Below are 22,086 nucleotides of genomic sequence, written 5' to 3' on the forward strand. Positions count from 1 at the left end.
ATTTTTAGGCTTAAAACAATTACAGCAGCACTCTGTAAGATAAGTCAGTCACAATTATATTTTTCTTGCTTTCCACTCCATGCCTCTTTGGGGAAGTAAAGCAAAACTCAATTCCACTAGTCCACCCATTCTCCATCCTTCACATTCTAAATAGTTGTGTGTGAAAACAGGGAAGCTGATGTCGTTAGATATTGCACTATGTGTAGAATTGTACTTTACATATTAATCTTTGCCTTCTGTGATAATTTATGAAAGATAAATGATCCCACTCATGCGAGCCACGGCCAGTGCAGGTTAGAGCAGTGGGGCCGAGTGGGGGTGGGGGGGGGATTTTGACAGACGACGACGGGGGAAAGTTCATTATTTATTTAATTTTCCTTTGTGATCATCTGTCGAATCCACCCCAACCCGGCCCCACCGCTCTTACCTGCATGGGCCGCTCCTGCCTCATGCACGTTTAAATTCAAAACTCTGAGGCCTCAGTGTAGTCACTCGTACTTACAAAAAGGAAAATTGTCATGCAGCCACGCCCCGGGCTGATGCTCATGCTGCCCGCGGCTGCTACAAAAAGTGACGCCATTGCGCGTCATCCAGGGGAAGAAACTATAGGCCCCAGATAATGACAGGCTAGGGCTGTAATGACTTAAGCCCTTGTATCGCCACGATGACTGGCACATGCGCACTAGCACATGTGTCTGTGAAAATGACTGACTGCCTGCCTGTCCCTAACGTTATGATGCTAGCACTGTGAGCGCTCAGCCGTCACTGCAATTTGACATCGGCATCGGGTGTCTTCAAGATAAGTTTTCCTGTTTTATGTGGGATCCACACTAATAATTAAATAATCACAAGGCACAGCGTGTAATTTGATTATTATTTTAACAATGTGGATGGAACATGGCACATAAAGTAGTAAAATTTGGGTGGCACAGCCCCCCAGCGCAAAGGGAGCAGCCGCCTCTGGCAGGCAGAGGTCCAGATAACTGCTGCTTGTTCCTCACACTGAACCCGCGATTGAGCAGCCCCGTCCCTGCACCATTCTGGTTATTATGCCATGCACGTTGACGAGTGATCGATAATGCCGCTATATGCCCGGCTCCTTTGACGCTCTCCTTGGGACCCTAATATCAGGCATCCCGATACACCGCACTGGCTCTCCTGAATGTCACAGATGCTACCGGAGCTATGCAATCCCTCGGCTCCCTCATGGCAAATGAGTCTTTAAATTGTTAGGCATTAATCACAGGTCCTGATGATGATCCGCATATCGTGTTAAACGGATCGAAACGCCGTCGACAACTTTGTGCACCTTATACATTTGCAAAAAAACCTATATGTCTCTTAAGTGTATAGGTGCAAGTAATGTTCTGTTGTACTTTTGACACTGTGCAATTACCAGTATAAAGAGTCCTAAGGTTTTGCCTAAAAGCCCTTTGTATATGTTTTACATGTGTAAGTAGGGCACAGGCTTGTGCCCCACCTTGTATATTGTTTGTAAATATTGCCTTGCATCGCTAAATGAGTAAATATTCGACCTCTGTCCGGCTGGGCATGTCAAACCAATATAGAAATGATTGAGTCTATATTTATTAGTTCTATTTCTGCTTTTGTAAGGGATCACTGTTGCCTTAAAGAGCTTGTTCCCTTAAGGCATTCCCATATGGGTATTTCTTTTTAAAGCAGCACCTGTCCCCTTAATAGAACCAGACTACTTTAAACAAAAAAACTGTTTGGGACAGCAAATGCAAGAAAGGTGGTCTGCTGTCTCTGACAGGCCACCATCCCTGCATTCACAACCATCTACAGGGGGCAGCCAACTGCGACCTACATACTTAATATTCATTTGGCAAATCATTTTGTGACCGCTTGGGAATGTACAATGTGCAATGCGACCTATTATTGTATAGGTTTGCACTGAAATTTGCATAGCAAGACCCGTTTCAGCCTCCACCCTGGAACCTATACAGGGCCTGGGGCTCTTGTCAGTATATAGCTCCTGTCGAAACTGCATAAAAATGAAGTACTGGGAGATGTTTGATGTCTGGCAGGTGGTAAGAGAAGAATAATTATCAATAAAACACAACATCAGTGTGGCACGGGTACATCATTGAGCCAGGGCACAGGAGATGGAGAGACTTTCTTCTTGGCTTGCTGACTTCCGACTATGGGTAAAGTGAAGCCCATTGGGGTATAGTAGAGTGGAAAGTAGATGAGGTCTGAGCAGGAGGAACAGCTATGTCGGTGCCAGTGGTGGCTTATCAGTTCATAGAGATGTTCCTGGTAAGAAGCCTCCTCTACCCCTTCAATATGGAACACCGTCTTCAGCAGGAACAGTCCTTTACCAAGAAAGCAAGATAGCTCCTTGATACGGTAAGTGGTTCGGAGCTGCACTTTGCAATATGACAATGCTTAATTTGAGCCGCTTGTTTCCGGTGCTGAGCACCAGCGCTTAATCATCAACACTTTTCATTCGCACCAGCTGAAAACAGATTATTTTATGGTGGGCACGGGGAGATTACGTGATTTGCCCAGAATCACAACACGTTGAGCCGACGCCGAGACTCGAACCTGGTTCCCCAGCTCCGAAGTCGGCACCACATCCTCTTCCCACTTTCATGGTTAGTAGTTGGTTCTGTATTAGGCGGCGCTAACAGGAGAAATGGGCTGGTGCAAGCTGCCTCCTGACGAGAGCCCCAGCACTTATTTTTTTTACAAATTAACCACTACAATAGGCTCTCGCTACGTAATTAGTTTCACTTTAAACCTCTGAGTGAGCAATGGTGGCTGTGGTGTCCACTCTCTTCTAGTACAATGTGACATCAAGTATAACTTGGCTGAGATGGTGCTTGAAACTCATCAGTGAGTTCCCTTTTAAAATGTCTTCTGTGGTCCTTTCTGAGAAAGAGCTCTTCTCTGCTTGGTGATTGGCTGTCAGCAGGTTTAAAGAGTCTTCCTTGAGGGGCTGCTCCGAATATCCATATAGGTGTCCACTACTGAATGGCCGGTAGGGAACCGAAGGTGGTGGTCTTACAATGAGTTTCTTTCCTGTCAAATCCAGATCTGTTATATTACCCAAACAGCAAAAAAGAGCCTTTCATTAAATAATACAAGTAGAAGATTAGCAGCTCATGGTTTGCGCCCAGGAGGAACTGCCTCTGTTTGACTCACATTTTTGGGTGTTCTGTGTAAACTTTACGATTCATAAAATGTATCAAAACTGAGGTTTTGGAACAAAAACTTTCTGACACATTCATCGATCTCGCATTCAGTCCCCCGTCCCCTAAAGCTACTGTTTTTTAATATATGTTTTCATGAAAGTGGCATTTTATTCAGATGAAAGGTTGAAGCTTTTCCTTGAAAAACTGCTAGTGATGGTATTTCTCAGCACTAGTCCAGACATTTAGCTAATGTACTGCAGTGCTAGAAATTCTCAAGTGCCAAGGTAAACTAAGGAAGCAGTTGTTTAATGTAAAACTGATTGAAGATACTTTAGAATTGAAGGAACAGAGAAACATCATTTAATGGAATCTGTTCCTATGACTACGCAAATTGCTGATGGCAGCTGCGTGGCAGGCTAAGCACTGGCAAAGCAAATAGGTCTCTCTCTGTGAGAGCTATTGGCTTTACCAATGTCTTTTAGCTATGATGTAGAGCAGCGTGGCTGTTGTCCAGCATGTCTAAAAGTTAGAAAAAAACGCCATGACAATGCCAGCAGCGCTAGCCACATCATAGCGCTTTTTTTTCTAATGGGTGTGGGGGAGAACCGATAACAGAAGGGAGGGTATGAAGGAATGGCCAAGATGAACAACAGGAGGATGGGTGGGAGGGAATGGGCAACGGGCAACTGGATGGTAAAACAAAATCACTATGCCATGGAAACACAGGAGGAACCACCACAGGTGAACTATTGAGAAGCAACAAAGTGTTGGGGGGAGAAAAAATAGAACCTCAAGCACCTTGCGAAAGGCTGAATCAAGATGAAGCAATCGGTACTTATTCCATGCTCCACGAAAAAGAAGAGGAAGTGAAGCCGGCCTGCGCTGAACAATTAAGTGGCAGCAAATAAGAGTGACAATGAAGCCAACGAATTTTAAGTAATGGGTGGGCTCCAAGCCCCTTATTGTATACAATAGCTCCTGCAAGCGACAGTGCATGGCCCTAAAGCGAGACCTAAAAATGATTCAGACTCTTGCTGCTTTGTGTTCTGCAGGTCCCTTTGGCTATGCAGTCAGAACGCCAACAACGGATGCATTGAATGTATGCCGTTATAACGCATACTTTTACAACGCATACCTTTACAACGCATTTTTTACAACGCAACATCCATTACAACGCATTCCATTACAAAGTATGCCATTACAACGAATTTTTAAAAACTACCTTTACAACCCATTCCATTACAACGCATACTACCTTTACAACGCATACCATTACAATGCATACTATTACATTGCATGTATGGTAAGTATTTGATAGTGTAGGGGTAAAAATTACTATTCTAACTCCAGGGGGTGCAACATTAGGGTAAGTGATGGACAGTATAAGGGTACTATGCGTTGTGATGGTATGCGTTGTAATGGTATGTGTTGTAATGACTGCGTTGTAATGACATGCGTTGTAGTGGTATGCGTTGTAGTGTCATGCGTTGTAATGATTGCGTTGTAATGGATGTTGCGTTGTAAAAGTTTCGTTGTAATGGTAGTGCCTATTTTGTTTCACTGTGGGTACCTAATCATGGTTTGCAGTGATCACCAATTTGAGAAGGCAGAGCCAGACACCATTGAGTCACTGCAATTTTCTCAAACAGTTTAACATCGGGCTGATAATGTGCAAACTAATGAAATCCTCAGGCCGGGTGAAATTTCATTTACGACAGCTTAGTGACATTTAATTTCCAGAATTTCACATTATGATTGTTGCATAAAATGCCTGAGATTTCACCATTACACTACATCGTGTAATTGAGGCTTCATTTGGGTAAAAATCCTATTGTCAAAGCATGTGATAAACCCAATGCAAGCGGCTCCTGTTCATGTCACATGTAAGTTTGCACACTTTTTTTTAGCAAAAAGCGAGTTTTCCCGCTAAAAAGTTATGTAAAAATTTATTTTGCTCTTAAATATTGTGCACAATGCTGAAGCCAAGATTTTGTGGAATAATGTCTAATTTAGTGTCATTTTTTGGCCATTTGGGGTAATTTCCATAAAGGAAATGACACAAATTTCATCCAGTTTTTTTCACCCCAACACAAAATAAGGATGCGTTGAATGTTTTTTTTGGTAACATATGGTGGCAATTATTATATACTTAACAGAATAGCATCAAGACTGTTCTCATGTATAAAATATTATTGAGCATTTTTCCTCAATGAAATTAACAATTAGTAGGAAGCCCCCTATTGTGATTTATGCCTCAGCTTTGCCCCTATTGTATCTCATAAACGTAAGAGGTCAAATGAGGTCAAGTGCCATATTTTAATCAATATCTGCAAGGCCATTTCTTATGAACGTATATATATATATCTATATATATGTATATATATATATGAGCAATACATGGTTTTTAAACCTTGTTTGAGATGGTCAACTCTTTTTTTGCATGTAAGATTGATGATGTTAATAGAAAGCAACGTGTCTTGGATTGAATTCATGTTGCATTTTTTGGTGTTGCGGTGTGTTGTGGGCTGTCATGGTTAGAATCTCTGTATAAACAAAAACGGGGTTGACCCTGTGTCCCTCAGAACCTGGGTTAAATGATAGTTCAAATAGAAATGGTTCTGTTGGGTACGCACAACACTTAATTTCAGCGTTATTGTTTGATTTTAGACTAGTCTTATAATCCAAAATACACAACCATCTAGATAACTTAATGCCTGATCCCACCTCTGAAAGAGAAAGAGTGAGGCCTCATACAGTCAATGAAACGATAGCCTGCAATCAACTTTATATTCTCTTTATATTAAATGAATCATATTCTCGTCTGTACAAAGACTGTCAATATCATAAATATAGTGCAAAGAAAGTGAAACAATGAATAGTGTTCACCACACAAAAAACAATAACATAAAAGACAATATATACATCATCAATACATTCAGGTCAACAATCTATACAGATACAAATACAAAAGTTTCACAAAGGCCATCCACTGTTGTAAAACTTCTTGAACCCTTTAGATTTCTTTTATTTCATTGGGGTCCTAGAGTTAGGGGGCCTGTAGGAAGTGTCGACGTTTCGACCCTATCTTGCGCCAACTTGTTGGTCGCGGTGGGTCTTTATCAAGACGATAAGTGCACAACAGTCCTGGGCTCCAAGTGCAAGAATGTCACCTGTGGTCCCGATAAAATCTTCAATTCGGCAGCTTTGAAATGCCCTGCTCCATTCGATCTCGCTCGGCTGAAAAATCCGGCTTGTAGTTTCCAACTGGTTGGATCTAATCAGTCAGCTCTCTTCACGCGTGAGGACGCGATGACGTATATACTTCGCGTCCTTCATATGAAAGAGCTACATGCCAAGGTTTTAAGTGGTCAGTGGGAAAGGTGATGGTGTGACCATGTATCATGTGGGATAAAGTACCCCCTGGTGCACATGCTAAGGATATTGCACGTCACCTCGGAGTTCCATGACCTTATAAACTAACTCAGCCTTAGGCCTCGTTCTCTCTTTGGTTATGGAACTCCTTGGTGACTTGCAGTATCCTAAAGAGAGAGAAAGGTTATTATTGTTTTTCAGCATGTTTAAAAGGATTCTTAATTTTATGAGATAAAGGAAGAGACTATGAGACATAGTTCGCAAGTGACCTTCATTTTGAGTCTAAAATTGGTAAATTCCCTGCTGCTGTGTCCTATATCAACGATCCAATTAATTGCATTCAAATATGTCCTATCAAGACCAGCACTTCCATGTCATTTGACTTTCATTGCTACTGTGACAGATTTTGAGCGATGTAGGGCACATGCATACGACGCGGTAGTTGCCACAAGAGCCATCTTGACTTGGCGAAGAGGAAGGTTTTCAATGCTTCTTGAGGGAGATGATACTTGGGGTAGAGCTGACTGGTGGAACGGTCTGATCCAGACTCGGGTGCTTACCCAGTGAAGGGTCTATCTTCCCAGATTTCGGGCTTAGATTAGGGGATGTAGTGATTGAATTTGCTAATGCAATAAGGAAATATCCCTTTAAAAAAAGTCAATGTATGTCCAACTTTACTCTGACTGTAAAAGAAAGCATGTGTAGTCTTTGGAGAATGAGGGGCTCTCTTCCCTCCTTTTTTTCGGTTAGGATCCACACTTGCAGAGACATATTGTACTTTGTGTCTCCTCTTGAGCTCTTTCAGTGCTGGTCTAATCCAATTTGGTGTTGAAGACAGTGCATCCTACTGCACTATGAACTATTGAGCTCTGTAGCAAGGCTTCTTTATGTAGCCACAGCCAGTGCAGGTAAGAGCGGCTGCACCAGGTTGGGGAGATACGGCAGATAACCATGAGGGAAAATTAAATAAATAACACTTTTTCCCTCGTCGTCATCTGTCGAAATCACCTTTCACCTCCTCCGCCTGGCTCCACCGCTCGTACCTGCACTGGCCGCGGCTGTCTTTATGGTTCTCTTAGCTGGAACAAAGCTCTTTTGTGCACTACTCTGGCCCGAGAGGATATAGTAGGGATGTAGTCCATGTTAAGGGCCAGTTCATTCGGGAAAGGTGATTCGTGGGCTGGGAAGGCTTGGGGGTGGTGGTTAATCATAGATGACGGCATGTGCTGCAGGTCTAGTAAAAGGCTATGTTTGTATACATTTCGGATTGACTGACTTTACGACCGCCTCTTCCATCCATGCTTTGAAAAGGTACAGGTCTTTATTGATGGGAGTGAACTGCTCTCAAGCCCTAAACCCCTAGGTAAATCACAGAACCATTCTCATAAGTTCGGGAGGCAAAGTTGTTATGGGGCGCGTTATAAGAGGATGATGTGTGTGTTGAACACTACGGAGAAGAGAAACGCCTAGGGGTGCTACTTGAGAGACTGATGCATTTGGTGAGCAACAGCTGTATTTGACTTGCGGATCCATTCCCTGAGAGGCAGCCTGAAAAATCCAGTCTTTACCCTGGACATGCCGGAGTGATACTTCTATCTTTGAATGTGCTGGGAAAGAAGGTTTAGAAAATTGGGCAGAGCTCAGGAGAAAGATCATGATAACAGAATCAGTGGAGGAAGACCATGAATGAATGAATAAATGCAAATTTATATAGCCCGACAGCTGTCCGGCAAGGGTGTCCCAGTGCCAGGTAAGTAGGGCAGATGCTAAAGTGGACACAATGATGGCAAATTTTAAAGTAAAGTTCAGACGCAAATGATAACTCATTCCACAGCTTGGCAGCAAGGAAGGAAAACAAGCCCCCCCTAGCATGTCACTGGACTCTGTGATGGCTTATGGGAGGACGGTTTGAAATAAACTGCTACACATGAATTTGGCTTATGTCGTGTTCTTGACGAAAGGTTCGGATGGCCAAGCAGGAACATTAGAAACTTGGGAAATTGCCGCAATTCCTTGCATGTGGAGTGGAATGTTTTTGAATACAAGAGAGAAAAAATGGAGTGAATAATAGATGGTTAAATAAGTGATTCAGTAATGAAGAAAATAATGAAAATATGCTGCAAAAAGCAATTCGCAGTGCCAGTGGTCAGGAGTAGAAGGTTACCCCTATTGTTGGAGTTCAGTTTAAGACGCGTGTCTGTTGGGGCTGGGCACGACACCATTGTGCACGCTGTGTCAAAAAGGATCTTGATAAACTTGGAGGAATTAAAGAAAAAAATAAGGTGTTGCACCCCGTTTATATACAATGTTTATGGGAGGACGGTACCACAAATTTCACATGGGTGGGTTTGGTATTCTGTCGGGAATACGATTGTGAGGGATGTCAAGCAACTTTCTAAATGTGATATTTTAATATTTTCAGCGATCCATGCTTGGGTGGCTTCCATGGCGGCAGTAGTTCTCTCACTCCACTGGTTCTAGAGACAGCTTTTTAAAGATGAGGCTGCTGCATGGTGCCCTGGGCTGGGGGCCATTGATGCTGAGAAATTTGGAGATGGTAAGGTTGGTTTTAACCCATGGTGGTAGCATTGCCATATAGGTGGGTGAGCCACTGAAGGCTCGAACCAGGTGATTAGGTCTGGCTCAGTCTGAGGTTCTGAATCAAGCTGTGAGTGACTGACTTCCCCAGCACATGGTGTGAGTCAGAGAGGGATCATGCGAGGTTGGAGTGGAAGAAACAGGACAGAGTAGAAAAGTGAGACATAAAGGTGAAGGTGGATGATGGTGAGAAAGAGGCAGGGCAGAGAGGGAGATCAGGTGACAGTCTGCTAAGGAACAAATAAGGAAGAAAGGAGAGGAGATTTGACCTTGGGAGTGGAGAGAATTGAGAAAGAACAGGAGGAAGAAGGACATGCCATAGTAGAAAGGTGAGACTGTGACGAGCTGATGTGACAAACAGGCAGGCCTGAGGCAGGCAATGGTGTGAAATGTGACTGACAGTGACAGTCTGCAATCCCAGCCTCTCAGAGGCTCCAGCCTGTCACAGCATGCATATCTCCATCACTGGGTCAGTCCAACGCGGCCTTCCCTCCGCGCCTCTCCCGCCCCCTCTCCCTACCATCACAGGCTTTCTCAGCATGGCAATGATTTTGCTGGCACGGCTCGTTCTTTGGCTCCTAGTGGCAAACCCGACCCCTGGCTCTGCCCTTCCCGTACATTTTCTGGCTTCTCACCTCTAATCATGCAAAGACGCCCTATATCTCATCTAAGACGCTAGGAGTGAAGCCGATGGGCAGTCAAGTGGGTTGCTGGGCTAGTTGGATGCCTTTTTGAATTTTTTATATTTAATCCCTCAATCACATCCAGTCCACTAGACCGTAACTAATCGCCCCCCTCACCTCCCAACTGCCCCCGCCCCTCCGCTTGAAGGAGCTTGACAGGTCTGGCAGATTGTTCCTTTATGTAGGTCGGGGGTCTTAGTGTTTGTTTTAGGGGGAGCTTTTTGTTGCATTTATCTGCCTCCCACTGCGCTGCGAATCAATATCCGTGCGCAGTGGGTGGGATTTGCGCATCAAAGACTCATTGATCATGTGATTGAGTGAAAGCGTTTTGAAGGAGGCCTGGGAAGGAGTGGGGGATTCGACTGTATTGGGATGTGTTTTTACCCGGGTTGTAAAGAGATCCTAGGTCAGGGACGGATCTGGTGCCTCCGGGAAGGGGGAGGAGGAAAGATGGAGGCAGACTGGCAATATCATTAATTGCCAAACTGCTGCATGCATCGCTGTCTGGCTGAGTCCCAGTGGGCTGGTATCACAGGCCAGAGTGATGGCCGTTTTGCCAAGAGCTGTTGCCGTAACCCAATTTAAGGAAAAAGATCTCTTATCTCCGAGGTAGAGTACAACGAAATATAAACCAGGACCTTGATGAGCCTCTAGCACTTGGCACGAAACACACGTCTCCTATTTCAGAGAGGATGCCGCTTAATGCTTATATCATAAGCCTTGAAAAAGTCGTCTCACAATGCAACACGTGTCGGCTGTTGCTTTATTGGACTTTGGAATAAACAATATGGAATCATCCGTTTTGTCTTTATGTACTCTTTGCTGCATGCTGTTGCACACAATTGAAAAGGACCCATCAGAACAACGGACCTTGACGCTGTGTTTTTTTGTAGGGGGGGCTCTGAAACATTTTGTCTTGTTCCTGTGTATGGTTTCCCCCCTTACATGCGACACTATAGGGATGACATAGTGTCTTCAGTTTCATTGAGCACACCTCGTTTACTTCGAATGTGTATAACTTCCCTGAATTAACCCGTTCGGTGCTCATGACGAGCTCAGCTCGTCCATGAGGCACGGTCGCGCTGTGCTCAGACGGTTGCGCCGCGCCCACGGGGGGATAATCCCTCTGCTGTGCTGGGCGTTCCATTGAAACGGGCGTGGTCGTGACGAGCTCAGCTCGTCTTGAGCACAGCGCCACCGTGCTGCATGATGAGCCGAGCTCGTCATGAGCAAAGCGGAGCTGCGCACCTCCCCCTCCCCCCAGCACAGCAGGGGAATTAGCCCCGCGGGGGAGGCGTTAACGTATGTGCTAGCATCTTGTCTACCATTGTCATCCTTTTGCTGTAGGAGCAAAATATTTTGTATGGTTGACCAGATCATGCAACAGGAACAGGCAAACAATGTGCCAGAATGGGGCACATACAGTAGTATGTCTCTATTTTGCCATTTTAAAACACATTGATGCTGTCTGGATATATTTTTCACTGCATTAGTAGCAGTTTAACACCTAAATGCAGCCATCAGAAAACAAAAGATGACAAGTTAAGCTTTGCGCAGGGTCTGCGGTGCCATTATGCAGCACCGCATGCAGATGATTGGCTATGTGACAACTTCGGAAAATCCATGACTGCGCAGAAAGTGCCGCAGCTGCAGAATCGCATAATTCCAGTGACCCTCAGTATAGTCCCTGAAATAACAAATCAAGACCGTGGTCAATTAATTTGGACCGGTCTCTTATTAGGAATGATACCGCTGCTACGACCTGATGTTATTAAGAATGTGATACTCACCCACTGCTCAGTAAAAGCTAAATGTCTGCAGGTGTGCTCATTCTGAGTCACTGCTCTGGGACAGTGTAGTTTCTAAACTGGGGTTAAAATCTTTCGCTGGGCTCCTTGGTCAGCAGCATGCATCGAAGTACTGAGGGCATGTTCGAAGGTAGCAAGATCAAATGGTTCGCCGATTTACAAATTTGGCTTTGGGCTCCTTTGCTCGAACTAGTGCCAAGACAGGGTTAATATCTCGGCACTCTGTAAATTAGCTTACAGATCACAGGCTTTTGCGGGCAATTGCAACTACCTCGTGCATCTAGTGAGGAATCCCTATTGGTCCCAATCTGGTGAACGATGGCTAGGTCCAGCAGAGTTTTGAACCTCCCGCAAGGCTGTTTTCTGTGCAAGGTGTGTCAGACGCTGAAAGGTCCCCTGCACTTATGGATTGCGTCACAATCCTGGTAGTCAATAGGCGCGGCCAGCACAGGTAAGAGCAGTGGGGTGGTGGGGCAGGGGGAGTCGACATACTACGGGATAGGGAATAAAATACATAAATAAATAAAACCACTTACCTTGCACTTACCGCCTCCCTGAGTCGTATGTCCACTCCCCCAACCCAGCCCCTGCCCCACCATTCTTACCTGTATTGGCCGCGCCTGGTAGCCATGGTTTGCATATTCATACTTTTGAGGACCATATATGGCCCATCTCAGGGTCAACGGCTGTCACAGGTGTTAGGAATGGTGTAATGTGAGAGAACTACAGACAAAGTGCAGGACCAGATGTCTATTTTTGCACATGCATGGGATTCGCATCTTGGTTTCTGTTGCACTCACCAGTTATACACGTTTCAACTGTTATGGCAGTTGCTCAGACACACCTATCCACAAAGAAGCCTGATAATACTTTGAGGGGCATATGTCTTTGGCATTGGTTGTGCTAACAATCCTTTATGGCTGTTCTGATTGCTACACTTAAATTGATACTACAGGGAAGCCAAGCTTCCACCTCAAAGACAAAGAGCAATCATTTTATTGTTTTGGTTTAAGGGGGATCTCCAATCTTCTCTTTCTTCTTATCCACTTGTCTTTCGAAGGGACTCTTGGTATTCTCAATTTTCCATCAGACCCCCAAGTTCTATTCTACTGCCCCCTCCTCCCGGGATGCTACCCCATTCCTATTTACCTTCCCCTTCTCCTTCCACCCTTTAACTCCTCTTTGACAGTACACCATCTTTTAGATGTCACCTGGTACCTACAAACATTACAATGTCGATTTTACTGTAGCATTTTGTATTTGTGTGAACTTACATAGGTATCTTGACTGCTTCCGCCTCTGTAGCTACTCTGAGTTTAATAAATAAATAAATGAAGATTTGTTTCAAAGAAAAGGACATACGGGAACACACTCACTATTCGTCCTGCAGTGTAGAAGCTGTTTTAAAGTTACATTGCAGACAGTTCTGTCTGCTCTAGAAGCCTTGTGCTGTAGTGTAAAATATACTCATTCTGTGCTGCAGTGTAAATGCTGCCTTTCTGTTGCAGGGTAGAATCTCCCTCTTTGCTGCGGCATAGGTGCTGGTCGTGCTGCAGTGTACATGCTCACCCTGATGTAAGTTAGAAGAGAGAGGGAGACTCTGATGTGCTGTGGGAGGTTGTTCCAGGCTTTAGGCACCAGTTACAAGAAGACTAGGCCCACTCCTTTGCTCTTGTGTATATCTGGGGTGTGTGCTAGTGAGAGACCAGCAGAGCGGAAATGTCTGGAAGGCTGGTGGAAGTGATTGCGGATGTTCATCTAGGCAGCGTCAGTGGTGTGGAAAGCTTTGTAGGTGTGGGTGAGGAGTTTAAAGAGTCTGCACTTGTGTTTCGGGAGCCAGGGTAGTTCCCTAAGGTGTTATGTGATGTGGGATTGGCGTGGGAAGTTAAGGACTAGTCTCGCTGTTGCATTTTGAATAGTCTGCAGTCTCCTTTTGAGCTGGCTGTTAATCCATGCATGCAAGGTGTTTCCATAGTCTAGTCTGCTGGTGATGAGTGCTTGGGTGATTGTTTTCCTGGTGTTGTCTGGTAGCCATTTGAAGATTTTCTTCAGCATACTTTGTCTGTTGAAGCAGGTCGAGACCACTGCATTGACTTGGGTGGTCATGTCCAGTTTGTTGTCTATGATTATTCTGTGGTTTCTCGCTTACAAGCAGGTCGTGGGTCCAAGGTCAGTGGGATACCAGGTGAAATTCCCTGGTGAGCCGTTCTTCCAGAAGACTACCACCTATGCCTTGTCCGAGTTGAATTTGAGGCAACTGGATTTCATCCAGGTGGCTACTTCTGTCATGCACGTGGTGAACTTTTTCCTGGATTTGCGTGTTTTGTCCGAGAGGGGCAGCATCAGTTGTGTGTTGTTGGAATAAGTGAGGATGTTTATGTTGTGAGCTCGTATGATGTCGACCAACGGGGTCATATAGATGTTGAAGAGTATTGAGCTGAGCGAGGAGCCAAGCAGGACTCTTCATATAAGATCTTGTACTTACTGGGGAATGTCAATGGTTTGGGTTCTTCTAGTGAGAAAGGAGAAAACCCATTCAAGTCCCTAGATGGTTGTTTCTTGAAGTCGTTAGATTAGGATGGGGTGGGAGACAGTGCCACGGGCTGCTGATAGGTCTAGAATGAGGAGTGCTGTGGTTCCCCCTTGTCGAGGAAACCGTTATAAGGGCAGTTTCCATGCTGTGGTTGGGTCTGAATCCTGATTGTGTGGTGCAATTTTTTGTCCTGTCGTGGGAACTGTAGCTATGTGCTTCAGCTTAAATGCTAGGTTTGTGCTGCAGTCTAAATGCTTACTTTATGGCACAGTCTAAACACTGTCTTTGTGCTGTAGCATGAGCACCAGTTTTGTCTTGAAGTTTACATGCTAGCTTTGTGCTGCAGCTTCATTACTAGCTATGTGGTGCAATTAAAGAGGTGTGTCGCCGCGGCCAGGGCAACTGACGCCCGAATCTGGGGATCACGGTTCAATCCCCGGCGCCGGCAGCAGATTAGCCCAGCACCAAGTGACTCTGGGCAATAGCTTACTTAATGTTCCTGATGGCCCCCAGCGCCCGGAGACCCTTAGGGGTGATTGTTCGCGCTTTACAAATATGGATTATTATTATTAAACACAGCCTTTGTGCTGCAGCATGAACACTATTTGTGTCCTGTGATGTAATCGCTAGTGTTATCCTCCAACATCAGCTGTAGCTTTGTGATGTGGCATAAGAGCTGCAGTGTTTTCCTGGCAGTGTAAACATTGGCTTTCTGCTAGAATGTAGGCAGAGCCACAGTGCTATAGGGTTGAAGATGCCCTTGCACTGGATTGTAGAAGCTGCCCGTGTGGCGAAGTAGGAAAAGCTGCCATTTTGGTTTGGGGCAGGTTCTCTGTCTGTGCTATGGAATAGACAAATAATGTGCTGTGTTTCCAAGTATGAATGGGTCTATCTCATATCTCTTATGTGATATGGACCAGAGCTCAGATTTAAGCAAGCCAGAGAGGTGAATAGTTGTCAGTGAACCAGGGCCGTCTTAACAGCATTATAGGCCCCCATGCACTGGGCCTTGCCTGCACAACCACTCACAGGTATAAAAATATTTTACCGAAAATGTGGGTTATATTCTGGCATGCATGGGGCCCCTTTGCTCGTGGGGCCCTGGGGAAACTGCTCCGCGTGCCCATGTGTTAAGATGTGTTAAGAGTGCTGATACTCCACCAATAAATATTTACCCCAGTGAAGACGTGGCCTCTATAAAGGTGTATGACAGTATATCGAAGACAGTAATATTAACCTATATCACGTTCTGTATATTGCCTACCACTACACTGCCAAAATGTATTATCATGTTTACATCTATGGCATCTACTTGACAACATCAACTATCATAGTCACCTATTTTGCCTAACTAGATTTACCTTGCACTACAGTAGTTAGGTTAATATAGTGGATGTGATAATATTGTCATGTGATATAATGCATGTGATACAGTTGGTGTACACTCTCTCCTGCTACAGAGTTGCCCTGCAGTGGAGATTCACCTTGCAGCGGATGCGCTTCTATGCAGATTTGCTCTAGTAGAGATTACCTTCAGTGTAAATTTATCCCATTACAGAGGTACATTCAACACACTTACCCCTTTTCACATTTACCCCAAAGTGCAGAATTAATCTCACTCCAGAAGTGCCTCCATCGCAGAATGAACCCGCACTACCCCCAGCCAGACTTACCCCCCAGAGCCTGCTTCATCACAAAGTCCATGGCTGCTCTTGGATCTCCTCGCGGTACAGGTGGTACGTGCTCTCATCCAGGGAACTGCAGGGATTCTTTACAAATGCCCACTCTGGAAAGAGACAGACAGCGTCAAGATGGGCGTCGACTGTATCTACAAATGTCAGTTTTCCCAATGTCATAAGGATATATATATATATATTATTTTTTTTCCTTTACGATGCTCCCGGAACAAGAATTGAGGCGCACACCAGGGGGAATCTTCATAAATGTATTATCGCAAAGAAACAACACCCCACAAAAAAATATATATATATACATACACACACACATATATATATATAAATATATATACACACACACACCAGTTGAAAATATTCCACAAGATGCTTTTGTGAGACCTGTAAAAATGACTCTAAGATAAGATATCACTCAAATAACAGTTATGAATAGCTTTTCTACAAAAAAATTTGGGGGAAATTCAGTGAACATTTGTGTAGGTGATACATTTTGCAGTGCTAAAAGTATATTTTAATGCATGCCTACAACACATCTACTTCAAGGACAGCAATTCAGTTTACAATAATAAAAAATAACACGTTAAAATAACGATACAACTGACAAACACATTACAGGCAAAAGATACGGAAGACTATGCCTTGCACGCATAATGAAAGAGCAAGGGCATATTGAGAGTTGGCACTAATGGATATGTTAAATTGTACCTTTCTGTAAGTAAAACCAAAAAAATAAGCATTTTAGATGCAGAATAGAGGTTTTCCCCATGGAATAGGGTTGTCGTGTGTGACAGTAATCGGTGCTCTGGACTTTAGCTCCTGCCTGGGCTTTTAGAAACATGTATCTGAAGTCTCTGGGATGCTGCATTAAAAGGCTTTATTGATTCCCTTTGAATTAAAAAAAAAATGCGTAAAGCGTCCACTCTATATCCCCTCTGCGTCTCTAAACATTAGGCCACTACCGTCTTACATAACACTGGCTATCAGTTACTTCGTAACAAAATCATTTTTCCCGCTACCATACTACACTCTTCTTACCATCCGTCATCCTCTGGCCTTATCACTTCTATATCACTCACTAACATTCTCTTCCATTTCTAGACCTCACCCTCCTTCTCCAACCTTATCTCTTCCTACTTTCGCTCCCTCACTTTCTGTACCTTACTGTCCATTCTCTAGTTTGCTCGAAGCCCTGCTCAGTCCCCAAATTGTGGCTTTCATCTCACACCATAGCTACTCCCCTTGCTCTCAACTTACATATTTTACTCACGGTTTCCTTTTCCTCCACCCACTTCTCTTGCATACCCCTTTCTCCCTTACTCGCCTTTTAATCTGTCTTCTACTTTCACTTTTTTAGTATTTGCTCTCTTTTGTCTCCATCTCTCCCCCACCACGTTCTCCTCCTTGCTATCGCTTTTTGTCCTTTTCCTGTTTACTCCTCGTGCGCTCTCTTGCGCTTCAAGTGTTTGTCTTTAAACCTACAACAATTTAATTTTAATTTTAAAGGACCTTCCATCACTATGTGTTGGCAATAGTCTCTTCCATACATCTTCCTTTCCCTCAAGACCCTCCTCTCCCTCTTTTACTTCTCCCTCCATTCTATCACCCTTTTCTTTTCTTCATCTACTCTCCATTTTTTCATTTCTCTGTCCCACTTTTTTTCCATCGCTCTTCTATTTCTCTTATCCTTTATTTATCACCTTCAAAGTCCCTCCACCGAGTTGTTCTGGCTCTTGCTTTGTGTTCTCCTCCTTTTTCCTCTGCCCTACCTCCCCATTTTCTTATTCCACCCTCCCCCTCCTTTACATTGTTACTCGTCGAACTGAGCTCGCGTTTATCCATCAATCTTACTCACATGTGGAAACATTAATTATTTACAACCACCCTCCCCCTCTTAACCTTGATCTGACCTGGGCAAGTGTAGGAAATGAGAATAAATATTGCTTTTCGACTCCCATAGCTCGCTTGCCTCTCTCTGTAAATTATACATTAATGCCCACATATTTTTGTTGAAGTACAAAGAGTTACCCTTTTAAATATGAAATAACATTTATTTTCTTTGCCGGAATTATTGAAGTCACTCAAGAACGTCTGCAGCCCTTTTGTTTCCTCTTCCAGATCAGATGTGCGTCCGTTTTACTCCTTCAAGGTGCCCACCCATTCAAACTTGTTTCTTCCCGTGCCTGTTTTCTGACTCTTTTTTATCACTAATTGTTCTGACTGCCATTGTGTCATTTCGGGTTAGGAGGATTTCATACCATAATCCTTTATTAATTTGTTTACTTGCCACTTCAACGACTCGAACTGAACTTCAATTAGTGACAGAAATTAACTGAAGAAAATTGCAGGGGTGGGAAATAAAATATCAGAAAAGAGACAGCTAATGAGTCACGGAGGCGAAGTGTTAAAGTTTTGGATGGAAAGAGGGAAAGACGTCACAGAGTAGGAACTAAACGTACTAGGAAGGAAGGGGGTGCATTTCAGAGAAGGGACTCAAGAAAGGAAACAGGGGTCTTTGTACAGAAGAATAGAAATACATAGGATATAGCGGAGTATAAGTGGAGAAGCGTGGCTCAGTGGTTAGAGGCGGCAGACCCGGAAGCTGAGATCGACCGTGGACCAGGGTTTGATTCCCCGCCTCGGCGGGTCTCGGGCTCAAAAATTCCACGGACTCGACAATTCTCGCTCCGGTGCCTACTCGAATCACGGGGTCACACTCTGCAACTCTGGGCAATAGCTTGCTTAATCTCCACTATGGCCCCTCGCGGCGGGATGCCTGGCTTTCACCTTGTGGACACCCTGCCGGGGTTTCTCACAGGGGAATACCAGGACGGGTTCCCTAAGCAAGCGCCAGGATGCCCTTTGGGTGACAGGTTTGCGCTATATAAGTACACCTACATTTACATTTACATATATCTGAATACAGGGAAGTCGAGAGAATTGTTGGCCAGCAGATGCCTCTGAAAGGAATATAAGGTTAGGGTTTATCGGCCAATCACGTCAAAAGTGTGCCTCTAAAGGGTCTGCATAGATGAGGGCTTATAAAACCCATCTATGCAAACTGAAGCGCCACAATGCGTTTAGTACTGGAGGACTGGGTACATAAAAGGAATGTGTTGTTTAAAATGCATTAAGAGTTGCGGCACAGTTAGTCACATATAAGATCAAGGACTAAGAAAGGCTTTCAGCAATGAGGAGTCATTTGCAAAACAGGCCAAAGCTTTTGAAAGGCCTTAAGGTCTTGGGAAGAGACAGTGACATGTTGTTTGCGAATGGTAGGATGTTTTCTCCTTCCCTCGTGGAAACTGCCTTTGTTCACAATTCCCTTTTTAAGATTTCGGAACTTGTATATTTAAAACAAAACATTTTTAAACATCGGAATTAAAGTAAGGAGAACGTAGATTTCTTGCTGACATATTACTACTGCAAAAACAACAGTTGATGGACAGAATGCAGAACAATGTCATACATTCTCCCCAGTACAGAGATCTGGGCCTAAATCCATCGTTTTTTTGCTCACCATGCCATTCCAGTTTGAATCCAGCCATATGCAAATCAGTCTTGACCCTGTGCCCCTTGGGAACAATCCAGCCCGAACTGTCAAGCCAGGTCCTCCTTGGACTGGAAACAAGCATCCTAGGACCGGTTTCGGGCTTTCAGCCCTCATCAGCCAGGATAGCTTGATTCCAGTGGCATGGAGAGCATGGGACTCACGTCTGAGCATACCCGTCTCACTCGGGATGACAAATGCAAAATCAACAGTTGATGGACAGAATGCGGAACAATGTCATCCATTCACCCCAGTACAGAGATATGGGCCTAAATCCATTGTTTTGTTGCTCACCATGCCATTCCAGTTTGAACCCAGCCATATGCAAATCAGTCTTGACCCTGTGCCCCATGGGAACAGTCCAGCCCGAACTGCCAAGCCAGGTCCTCCCTGGCCTGGAAACAGGCATCCTAGGACCGGTTTCCGACTTTCAGCCCTCATCAGCCAGGATAGCTTGATTCCAGTGGCATGGAGAGCACGGGACTCACGTCTGAGCATACCCGTCCCACTCGGGGTGATAAATGCAAAAACAACAGTTGATGGACAGAATGCAGAACAATGTCATACATTCACCCCAGTACAGAGATCTGGGTCCCGTGGTCACTACGCCACTGGAGTCAAGCTATCCTGGCTGATGACGGCTGATAGCTAGAAACCGGTTCTAGGATGCTTGATTCCGGTCCAGGAAAGACATGGCTTGGCAGTTCGGGCTGGACTGTTCCCATGAGGCACAGGGTCAAGACTGATTTGCATATGGCCATGTCTGAACTGGGGTGGCGTGGTGAGCAAAATAACGATGGATTAAACCCAGATCTGTGACTGGGGGTGAATATTTTGCCAATGTGCAACATTCCATCCGTCACCTTGTGTGTTTTGACATTTTACTCCTGGCAGATGCTTTCTAGTAAATATTCCTGGCTTGGTTGAGTTTGAGTGTGGAGACTGCATTCTAGACAGAATGCTGGAGAGCCCCCTCGATACTGCTCTTGAAATGTGAACAGCATTTTTGATGGAATCCAGGAGGGAAATGTTCCAGGATCTGGACGTTCAGTACCAAAAATCTGCAGATCGAAAATAACTTTGCGATGGAACATAAAAGCAAAAACTTGCTTCATTCTAATTTCCAGTGGCTTTCTCGTACTGCGTGTATTCACTACTAAAACCGGGTGAATTTTTTTGTGTGTAATTTCTAGAATTTAGCGAAATTGGCCATTATGCTATATTGGTAGGTTCAAGTAAATAACACTATCGCAGGAGCACAGGAACAATGTGAATTATCAGAACGCGAACGACGGTTGCTTGCAGTGTTGCCATATATTCAGCTCATGTAATAGTGCTCAATTTTTCTGATATTTCATGTTAATTCCGCAAAAGGAAATTCACACATCCCTCGTCCCTGCGCCCAGTTCCACAGGCCAAGGTCTCCAGCATTGTATCAGAGCAGGTGAATGTGGGGGGCAGCTCTATCCAATAGGACACCTCCCGGAAGTCCTACTGCCGACACTCTGGACGGAAGGTAATTACATCTGTGGTTTCTTTCCGATGGCAGGAGAGCGCTGTGCTGTCCAGGTCGTGGCAGATAATGGCTCATTAGCGTGATGAGAGAGCTCTCTTCCCTGACAGTCGGTAATGCCTTCACACTCGCCACTTATTCCTTTTTGAACGCCGGCTGATGGGTAATTTGTATGTAATTTGCATTAGTCTTTTTTCCTTTTTTCCTCTTATGCTTTAAATTCTTTCCTTTGGATTTAGAGGGCTGCTGGCGGGTTATCCATCCTAGATCTAGGAGGACTGTATCCGTACCAGGTTTTCCGAATGTCCATTTTGTTGCGCGCACTGCATTGCATTTGGGGATGCAGTGCGCACAACAAAATTCGTTTGATTTATTTAAATGTTTACTTACCTGCAAACCTCCATTATCCATACATTACTATCCCCCACCCTGCCCCTCCCCCTCCCCACATCACCGCCCCGGCAGGTACTCCCCTACCGACCGCGGCCGGCATTACATACATTTAAATGGCACGAATTGACATAACCAGTGGTTATCTCTGCCATGGATCCGCCACTCTTGGACCAGCAATGACCACCTCTTGACAAGTGCATACCATAAAAAGATGCCCCCCCCTGCAGAAGGTGATAAGGCGCCCCTGAGTCTCCCATATCTCACAGATATTAATTGATCCTGGCTGAATGGGGCACCCTTGAAGAGTTGGGGCCCTCTCAAGGTTGGGCTCCCCTTGCACCGCAGGGGCTATAGGGTCCCTGTTGCACCCCTGCCCGGGGCGAAAGAAAGGAAAGGAACACATGCAGAGGTTTTCCTAATAGGACATGCCTGAAATATCCTTTTTCTCTCCCTGCAACAACCACAAATGTGACAGCCTATTGGCTAGGAAAAGAGTGTGCAAAGTTGCAAACTTGATCGTCTTGCAGCTTTGTGATACTTTTTTCAAACTTCAGAACCTTCAGGAAGAGTAGATGTCGTAAAGGTGCAAAAAACAGAAGGGACAGCTACTGCGGAGTGAGGCAGGTAGATAAACACATCATCAAAATGCAAGCTTTCATAACATAAGAATGAATAATTCTACAACCCATAATATGCCACCCTACCAAAGTGAAGCTCAAAGGTAATACACCTAAAAGTAAAACCTCTCCCCAGCCCCTGAAGAAAGATTTGCTTTTTGTATTTCAGA

General features: G+C 44.6%; 1 protein-coding gene across 1 annotated transcript in view; it reads right to left on the reverse strand.

Annotated features, from left to right (window-relative positions):
• Positions 1–22,086, reverse strand: part of CPLX2 (complexin 2) — a 212,181-nt gene that overhangs the window by 132,643 nt on the left and 57,452 nt on the right. The window contains exon 3 of the mRNA XM_078652827.1: positions 15,826–15,938. Within this exon, the coding sequence (XP_078508953.1) occupies positions 15,826–15,856 (31 nt within the window). The 5' untranslated portion in view covers positions 15,857–15,938. The remainder of the gene's footprint in view (positions 1–15,825; positions 15,939–22,086) is intronic.

This window comes from Lissotriton helveticus, chromosome 7 (assembly GCF_964261635.1).
Source record: "Lissotriton helveticus chromosome 7, aLisHel1.1, whole genome shotgun sequence".
In the NCBI taxonomy this organism is placed as follows: Eukaryota; Metazoa; Chordata; class Amphibia; order Caudata; family Salamandridae; genus Lissotriton; species Lissotriton helveticus.